This window comes from Fukomys damarensis, unplaced genomic scaffold (genome assembly GCF_012274545.1).
Source record: "Fukomys damarensis isolate Sample0158 unplaced genomic scaffold, DMR_v1.0_HiC HiC_scaffold_18, whole genome shotgun sequence".
Classification (NCBI taxonomy): Eukaryota; Metazoa; Chordata; class Mammalia; order Rodentia; family Bathyergidae; genus Fukomys; species Fukomys damarensis.
In genome coordinates this window covers 44,285,873-44,295,700 of record NW_022900930.1, presented here as the reverse complement: position 1 = coordinate 44,295,700, position 9,828 = coordinate 44,285,873, and the positions used below count along the sequence as shown (strand labels likewise).

Below are 9,828 nucleotides of genomic sequence, written 5' to 3'. Positions count from 1 at the left end.
CCCCCCTCCCCACACATTCAGCTGATTCTCGTTTGGTGGTTACCACAGTTGACATTCTCTTTAACTTTTATGTGAAGGATTTCAGATTTTGAATCTCTGGCTCCATTTTCTTTGCCAGATCAACCTGCCCAAGTATGTAGGAATCACCAATGGCCCTTTCCCACTTCCCTCCCGAACAATTTTTAGAGGTTTTATTGTTTAATCCTTCACCTCACCCCAGACTTTAATGACCACCTTCCTACCGTAAGAAGTTCACTCATGGATTGTTAACCTCCTTCACAAGTTACGGACAAGCCTCAGTATTGACTGCAGCCCACTTATAAGAAAATATGAGCTGCTATGCTGGACACGATTGGTGATTTCACTGTAATTTTCCCATTAAGCCTAGAGTTTATCAGTCTTCTCTCCTACACATTCAGGTCTTTCCCTATCCTCTTTTCCCAGTCCTCATCCAACCCCCGCTCTGCCTCCTCCCCACCCCCCAAGAAATGAACTGGTTTACCCAGCAGGTTTGGTCTTGCTTTGACCAGCTTATTGTTTCAACGTGATTATGAAGTAGCAGAGCTTGAATACACAGTTTATTAATTCTCAGGCATTCGCGATGTCTCTCTTGACTGTGGTGTGAGTGTGTGTGTGTGTGTGTGTGTGTGTGTGTGTGTGTTTGCGCCTCCAACAGTAATGGACACTCCCGGGGCTTTAAATTCTTCCCATGACTGAAAAGAGACGTGTAATGTATGTTACTAGGGAACCACATCGTTTGGGAGGTGGAAGAAATGCCAGCGTCTGGTTTTGGCATTTTACCGATTTGAAAATTGAGGTAAAGCGAGAGAAAAGGACTCCGCCAAGAGCATAGAGCTAATCAGTAGGCTGAGAGCTATCTTAGCCCCATCTGCGGGGCTCTTTCACTCACGCCCCCTCCCCGAGGCCTCAGGAGGGTGAGGACTCAGGACGCACAGACCTCAGCGTGCACCATACACGCACAGCACACGAGAACACGTGCATGCAGAGATGTGCAGATGCGACACGCATATCCAGCTTACAACACAGAGCGCACCCTGTTAAATTTAGAGTAAAACTGCTGTAATTTGATTAAATTCTCATCCAAAGCGATCACACCTCTCCACCCTACCCACACTACCCACTTCTCCCCCAACAGCTCATTTCTCTTAAAGATGAATAAATTTCAAAAGGCACCTTGGAGAAATTTTCATGTGATTTTTCCTTCAGTTCCATCAATACAAAGTTATCCCTTGATCCCATGAAAATAGCTTTTTCACACATCTCTGCACACCAGCCACACACACACACACACACACACACACACACACACACACACACACACACAACATTGCCAGCAGGTACTTTTAATTTGCTGGAAAATATTTCTAAGAAGTCAAAAAGCTCCAGCTGAATAAGCGAGCCCTCCTATTGGCTAGCCAGGCCAGTTGAGGAATGTGATTGGTCCCTGATCCTAAGGACCGATAAGAACGGCTATAAAATCCCTGGGTGCAGCTCTTAGGCCCCCAGTTTGCAAAAGCCAGAGGTGCAAGAAGCAGAGACTGCAGCAACAGAAACAGCAGGAGCAGCAACCAAAAAAAATCCTCCTCAGATCCTCATCTAAGCTTTCAGTATATCCAGATCCACATCTTCACTCAAGCCGGGAGAGGGAAAGAGGAAAGGGGGGGAGAAAAAAAAACCCAACAACTTAGCGGAAACTTCTCAGAGAATGCTCCAAAACTCAGCAGTGCTTCTGGTGCTGGTGATCAGTGCTTCTGCAACCCTTGAGGCCGAGCAGAATGACTCTGTGAGCCCCAGGAAATCCCGAGTGGCAGCTCAGAACTCAGGTAAGCGCAAACCCAGGACCGGTTTCTCCCCCAAAGAGTTGTCCTCGTTTGCCTCTCACTTTTGCAACTGTGTCTGTGACGGCTGATCTTGATAATAAATGTGCTTCGTGCCTGGTGGCAATAAACTGCCAGTGTAATCCAATAGCCTTAGGAAGTGGAGCTCCTTTGTTTAATAAAACTGCATGCGACTAACGAAGGAGCTGGGCGCTGTGCTGAGGGTATTTCATTGCATAAGCCTAGCCTGACTGCCTGAAATCTGGCACGTACCCTCTCGGGGAAGGGGGCGGGGAAGACTTGAATGTTGGCGTGCTTCAAAGCGCTCTCCATACTTCCAGAAGCTGGTCGTTAGATGAGACCCAGCGGCTCTGATGCCGGCCCTCCCCCTCCCCCTTTAAGACCCTCTAACTTGACGTCTCTACCTCCTTAGAGAGCACACTGAGAAGCTCCCTCTTCAGTCAGACAAATCCAGGGCGGATTCAGAGGAAACCCTACCCATCCCGCCCCCAACACCCACCGCTGCCTCTCTCCCTGCTTCTCAGCTCTCTCGGGTCCCAGCCACTCTGCACGCAGCCCGATGGCCAGAGAGCCCCTTGCAGAAGACTATTTCTGAAATGAAGCAGCTGTTTCTCCAAGGGGAAGGTCTCACTTTCGCCCTCCCAGGGCAGTTAACTGCGTCTGCCCCTGGCCTCTGAAGGAAGAGGCAGGAGAAAGCCTGCGTTGACACCTCTGCCCCTCCCGCCGCACTCTCGCCTCTTCCATCCCTGCCCTCTCTCCCCCAGCTGTCAGAGATGGGATCGCAGGTGTCAGAATGCTGCTGCAGACGACGCTCCCCGTGGAGGAGCGCAGGTCCCTGCCTAGGGGAGAGGAGGGCTTTTGCCTTACTTCCTTTTGTACTTAGTTGCTATAGAGATGCCGTGATTCACAATTCGAGCTTGCCTAAAACAATAGCAGCCCTAATGCATATTAAAACTGCTTAAAGCAAAGTTATAATTTGAACCCGTGGAAATATATAATTAGGGAAATGACTTGTAATATCCCAGAGGCTGCGGGTGGTGGGAGGGGGTGGGGAAACCTAACTGAACCATGCTTTTGATCTCAGAGGAGAATCCTACGGTATGAAGGCTACAGATCATTTCTTGTCGAGCTGCCTGCCAGAACACCCCCCTTCTGTGGGAGAGAAATTACTTTTATGGGAGATCTTATCCAGAATGTAGAAAGGCTCATGCAAGTTCTTTGTGGTTTTCTTCCAGTCTTGCACAAGGGGGTGCCTTGGCCTTGTTAGTGCACACCTGTGTTCCTCTTTAAAAAAAAAAAAAAAAAAAAAGCTTTTAATATGAGAGAATTATACAAACCTCTAAGCACTGTCCTGTGTGGGGGGTAAGGGAAACACGAATGGATCAGATTCCTTTCTGCCAAGATGATGGTAATTTTAAAAAATCGGAAGGGTCTCCCTCCAGGTGGGCACTCTGGGTTGGAATTCCACTCTTTTTACTCTGAAGTGTATTTTTCAGGAGCCAGATAGAATCCCTGGCCCTCCCACCCTTTAAACCTGACCACTAGCCCCAGCCTGCTGCCTCCCCCTTGCCTTCAGCTGACAAGAGATGAACTTTGATTCCACAGAGAGGCTAAAAAAGCACTGTACACTGCACAGAGTCCAGACGCACTTGTCCAGCCACCCAAACACATCAGTCTCATCCCTCCCCACCAGGTGCCGAGGCTCTGAAATGCAGGAAGGCCTGGCTGCTCATCCCCACTCCTCTTCAGACAGGCTATCCAATGCCCCTCAGACAGACTTCTTGCATAAGTTCTCTTGATCCTTTGTCCTTGAACTTCTGTCTGCATCCACTTGATCCCACCCAGCTCCCTCTGTTTGACCCAGACTGGATGCGTTTGTGTCTTCCAGCTGAAGTGGTTCGCTGCCTCAACAGTGCTCTGCAGGTTGGCTGTGGGGCTTTTGCATGCCTGGAAAACTCCACCTGTGACACGGATGGGATGTATGACATCTGTAAATCCTTCTTGTACAGCGCTGCTAAATTTGACACTCAGGTAATATTGCCCTGGCTGCCTGTCTTTGACTCTGTGATGGATTATTGATTAGTAAATAGTCCAGGGAATCAGCCCTGCTTTCCAGCTTCCCTGCATGAAATTCCCATCTTTGGGTACACACACACACACACACACACACACACACACACACGCACACCCTATTTGGACCAAGCTCCCAACCCCCACTACCAAGACAACACTAGAAGGAGCTGTCAGAAGCTGGCTTGTGAGGGGAGGGATAATGAGTAGAAAGCTTTCCTCTTGAAAAGGAAGTAAGAATGTTCTCCTAACAAAGAAGTTCTTCCTGTATGACCTGGCACACTGACTTGTAATCTGAATTGTCACATCTAAACCCAAGGATATAAAGTTGGATTATAACAGTTTTCAAACTGATCTCTTATCCTTTCTCCAGAGCCCAATTCTTGAGAGAGTCCAATGGGAAGGGAATTATAAATTCTTCGCCGTGGGTGCAATCACCTCATGGCAAGAATATGTAGATGGTCATGATTAGTGCCAATGTGAGCCCCTGCAAGGTCCCCAGGTCGTACAACTTGACCTCACTCATCATCAGGTCAAGCTAAAGCTTTGCCTCCCATCCTCCCTTCTTGGCAGGGAAAAGCCTTTGTCAAAGAAAGCTTAAAGTGCATCGCCAACGGGGTCACCTCCAAGGTCTTCCTCGCCATTCGGAGGTGCTCCACTTTCCAGAGGATGATTGCTGAGGTTCAGGAAGAGTGCTACAGCAAGCTGAATGTGTGCAGCATCGCCAAGCGGAACCCCGAGGCCATCACTGAGGTCGTGCAACTGCCCAATCACTACTCCAACAGGTACAGATGCGTCCCCTTCTCTGCAGTCAGAGGGGGAGGGGTGGCTGGCAGAGCCCGTCTGGGAAGGAGGGTTAAATTGCCACAGTCACACTCTTATTTTAGCTTGCAGCCTTCCCAGCTTTTGCAGGGAAACATGTTTGTGATTGGTAGTGACAGTTTAAGCAGCTTGGATTTTTTTCCCCCACTGTTAGAGAAAAAGTCTTTTTATGCAGCTAACAGAAAAGCTTCATCTGCAGCATCCTTGGGCACATTTTCTTTGTTCACTCCTTGCCATAAGCCTGAAAGAAAGGGTGAACTTTCTGGAAACCACTTTTTAAGACATAAGATTTGGCTGAAACCATGACTGTGCAGCAGTATAATTGGCCGTGATTTTTTTTTTTTTAATTCTGGTTAAATGTCATAATGCAGACTTTTCGCAAATCTGCATTATTTCAAATCAGTCCTCATCCCCGTCAGATATTCCTCTGGCTGACCCAGAAAAAGCCACCTTAGTCTCCTAGGTCTCAAATTTTCTTTGCACACACACACAAAAAAAAATGTGAAAGGCCTAGACTGGACTGTTGGTAGGTTCCCTTCCAGGTCTTATGTTATACCAGCCCTCCAGTCCAAGACTGCCCAAGAAGAAGTTCTGGTGGCCACAGAGATCCCTCTCAAATCCTGGTTGATCTCACTTGATCCAAAGCCACTAAACTTGTATTATCTGAGCCACATGTCTGGCTGTGCCCTCTGCTCGCTGTCTTTCCAAGTTGGGACTGAACTCCTGATTCACAAGAACGCTGTCCTTCTTTGGTTTTCTACAAAATCCGCACATAGTTCCAAAGATCACTTCTATGTTATCGTGATACCTTGAGAGTTTTCACAGGCTTACTTGATAAATTTCCTATCCAGGTAGTTGTACCTGTCTTCAGAATGGCTTAGGAGTGATTTGGTCATGTGCATATATGCAAGGGAAGACCAGAAAAGTGTTCCTAACCTTATACAAAGGTTAAGGCGACGTGACAATTTCTGATTCCCTCCTAACTACATGTGATTGCCCTTCAAAACCACAAGTTCGTTCATGCAAGTCATTTATCTGGTCCTTGGAAGAGCGACTATCACAGAGCTCTAACGAGTTTTCTCAGGACAGGGAAATTAGCTCCACTGTTTCTCTCAAATAGCTCATCTCTTTAGAGCTACTTTGGTTTTAAAATTCTCCTAGAAAGACCTGTTGCAACGGTGGAGGGAGGGGTGGCCTGGAAATGTTGGAAACTTCCTTCATCAACAGGAAATGAATTGAAGGATTCTTCACCAAATTATGGCTAAAGATGAAGCAATTCTTTGTGCAGTAGTGGGGCGAGGAGTGTGTAAAAGTCATTATCATAAGTTTAGATCCTTAAGTATCCTGGGACAAGTGTGATCTACAGTATGGCCCATTACAAATTTCCAGGCAATGTTGATCTTGCTATTGAAGCTGAAATCATCTTTTCATAATCTTCCATTGTGAAGGGAAATGTGCTATAGAAAGGAAGGCTCAGAGGTAGATGGGAGAGCCCACACTACCCAGGAAGAGTTCTTGACCACACCACTGTTCCTTTCAATATGTTTCTTGTTTTCCAAAGCCCTCGGAAAAGGGTCCTAAAGAAAGTCTTCACATCTCCCTCATTTATCTTGAGGGATTCACACATAACAGGAAATGTTACCACCTATTCAGTGGGGGGAAATATGGCCAGAATCTCTTGCGTAGCTCTTACCCTTCTCCAAGTATTTTACTTCAGCAGGCTACTATTATTCCCGTTCAGGACTGGAGAGATTTCCGGTTCCAAGCTGGGCTTGACTTGCTCTATTTAAACTCCTCACCCTCCTAAAACATCCTGCTTTCTCAGCCTCTGTCCCACCATAGACACACGCTAAGTTGGTGCCAATTGGCAAGGAATTGCAAAAGGAAGTAGTTACAGGTTCATTCCACCTTCCTGTGACTTATCTAGCATGAGATTTAGGGCTGAGAGAATCCAAAAGTCTGTGACTGGACCAGGAGGCAGAACAAGGGGATTTTCCATGACAGCAATGCATCTACAAGAGAAAATACAGTTGGAGCGTCCCCCACCAAAACTGTACCTTCAGACCCGAGGAAGGAGGCAGAAACGATCAAGCAGGCAGGGCAATGTGAAGGCTTGGGAACCAATGAGACCAACCCAGATCCAGAGTGGGAAAACTGACACAGCGTCCAACTCTCTAGGGCAAGGATAGGGAACAGGAAACAGAAGAATAATATTGATCAAGGGAAACAAAGGACTATTTATAAACCCTCACACAGAACGTTCCTAGGCAGTATGTGAATATTTGGGTAAGCATGGCTGAAACAGTAGCTATGGAGAATATCTGATCTTATTCTTTACTAAGAAAGAAACAATCAGGGATGAAATTTTCAAAAGGGAAAGAAAGAAACATGCTTAAAAAGATCCTTCCAGGCTGAGTGATCAGAATACTTAAACCACTGACCGTGCTGCACATCCCCTTCTGCCTCCCTAAAGGGCATCTTCTTAAATAGATGGGGCCTTACGCACAGCTGCAGTATTTTTTGTTAAATTGAGAAGGAAAATATGTACTGAATCCCTGGAAGTATAGGATGCCATAGCTGAAGAAGACTGTTATCTAGACAAATTGGCTCATTTCACTCATTGAAGAATGAAGGCTCAGAGCGAGGAGTGACCTGCTGAAGGTCACACAGCTTGTGAGTAACCGAACTGGGCCCAGAATTCACATGGCCTTGAGCCAAGTTATTTTGATTTCAAAAATGGCAGCCAAAAAAGTCTGCAAGAAATATCCACAACCCAAAAATAGGATGCAAGCACAATTGAAGATAGACACACCGCGGTGGTCAGCAATTTGATTTGTGTACATTCTCTCCTAAAAAGACCAGGTACATCCTCCCCATGGCCATAGCAACAAAATGAGTCTTGGTACAGCAGGGTCTTCGATAAGTAACAGTAGCTAAATCAATGCTTGCTAGAGGCACAACTTCTAAAAATAATCTATTTCACTTAGTGATCTAGAAGAAATATCTGTCTCATTGATCAGCACAATCCTAGAGGTCAGTGCTACAGTCCAGCCTTAACAGTGAGGAACAGGGTTAACTAGTTGTATTACTATTCAGGCAATCTGACAAGCAGCTTTTGAAGAGCTGCTAAAGGAGTTCTGGACTACCTTCTCTTCCAAGGGGGCTCTCATAGCCTGTCATGTTGGCCTGTCAATGCTCCACAAGGAAAGTAGCAAGAGTAGGTGTGGGCGGAGGGTCACTAACAGCAGCAGGGTTGGCAAGTTTGGTCATCAAGAAACACAGAAATCAAGTATCCTGGGACACCAGAGAAAGCAGCACGAAGGGTAAAAGCCCTCAGAGAAAGAGCGGGGAACTTCAACAAAGTGTGGACATGGGGTATGTATGGACCTAAAGTGGTAAGGTTAGCTAGAGAAGCTTAACGTCTTTAAGGGTATCCGCCTTCTGCATCCAGAGAACTGTTTCCAATTCTTTCTAAGAAGAAAGAACTTCTCTTTCTTTCTGTTTATTTCTAAGGAAGGATCATATTTTCCAGCCCATTTGGGGGTTAATCTGGCATAAATAGAACTTTCTAGAAGGGGAAGAGTTCACTTCTAAATTGTAAAGTCCTTATTGGACACTGGCCTCTAGGAACTACTTGCCCTCTGAAACAGACACAGTGACCCAGGGAACCCAGGTCCTGGCAGAGCTCAGGAGTTAAGAGGTGCCTTGAGACCCATGTGTGTAGATATCTGAAGCTGTTGGTACAGAGTTGTTTTTTTCTGTTTTTCCAAAACCAGTTTTCTCCCCATTCCTCCATCCAAGTGCTACTTGACTCATGTGCTTTATAATTCCAAATGGCTGGAAAATGATCCTGTGTGCCAGAGAATCCCAACTTCACTCACAGCTGGATGTAATTGTCCCCAGAGGGAAGGGTTCAGGATAGGATTGTGTCGGCAACCCAGACACTGCACTTCTTTTCCTGTCCTCACCGTCATCCTCCTCCCACAGAAGGGTGAGCAAGTGCTCTGCCTCATTACCCGCGTTCCAGTCTATTTACTGTACATCCTTGAAAGGACCTCTCTGGGGGTTAAGTTATTCTGGAAAGATCTTTGATCCTGTGCTCCAGGAGGTGAGTTAAAAATAAATAGGTTTCTTTTCCTGGAAGATCCTGTGGCCCTAGAGATCCTCCAGCTCTTCTGAGGAAAGGGTCTCCCTACATCAGGACAGCAGGTCACTGTCATCAGGGCAGTTTTCTTTAGCGAACACAGAGCTAATGGGTTTTGACAACTGTCACCTCACAATAGAACAGATGCAACCTAGCACAAATTGGAAAATACCCGAACTACCTCCCCAGAGAGCGTCACAAGGCATTTATTTATATGTTCTGATTATTAGACAGTTGAATCCTTTCTCAGCCATAATATTTTGTGCATTGTTCAGGAAATTTAAAGAATTAGTTCCAAAGATGGAGGTAGTTTCCAGCAGACACAAGGATTTTTTTATATATAAAATCTATCAGATCTACTCATGAGTTTTTCTTTAGAAAATCATGATTATTGGGGAGAATTGTTTTTAAAATGGGACTTCCTAAATGGCCACAAAGTAAATTTAAAAATCTTCAGTGAGTAGGCATTTTACCACATGACACTTACACATAGGGGATACAAAGAGTAAGCACTAAATCCCACCTCTGATAAGTTTTCAACTGGACACCATCAAATGCTAGCCTTCATGATAGAAGCCAAGTGTCTATAAGACACTAAATGCAAAAGCCAGAACAGTAGGAAAAGTTCTCATGGAAGTATAGAAGCATGAACACTTAAGGGCCGTTCATCTTTCCTTTTAAATATCCTGACTGCTTAGCCTTTGGCCTTCTGGAGAAAAATCTGAAAGTGGGATCAGTCAACAGTCTTTAACCGAGACTAAGTGAGTGTGCAGTAAGGAAAGTAGATTTCATTGGAAAACACCTGAGCTACAGGAGAAAGGGCCTTAAAAGATTAGTCAGAAAGGGCCGGGGATTTAGCTCAGTGGTTCCGCCACCTGACTCACAAGGTCCCAAGTTCAATCCCCAGTACCAAAAAAAAAAACAAAAGCATGA

At 45.8% G+C, this 9,828-nt stretch overlaps 1 protein-coding gene across 1 annotated transcript in view; it reads left to right on the top strand.

Annotated features, from left to right (window-relative positions):
* The first annotated feature begins 1,520 nt into the window (after positions 1–1,520).
* The window catches only part of Stc1 (stanniocalcin 1), a 12,028-nt gene continuing 3,720 nt past the window's right edge, over positions 1,521–9,828 (top strand). The window contains exons 1-3 of the mRNA XM_010623799.3: positions 1,521–1,844; positions 3,748–3,890; positions 4,503–4,714. Of these exons, the coding sequence (XP_010622101.1) occupies positions 1,727–1,844; positions 3,748–3,890; positions 4,503–4,714 (473 nt within the window). The 5' untranslated portion in view covers positions 1,521–1,726. The remainder of the gene's footprint in view (positions 1,845–3,747; positions 3,891–4,502; positions 4,715–9,828) is intronic.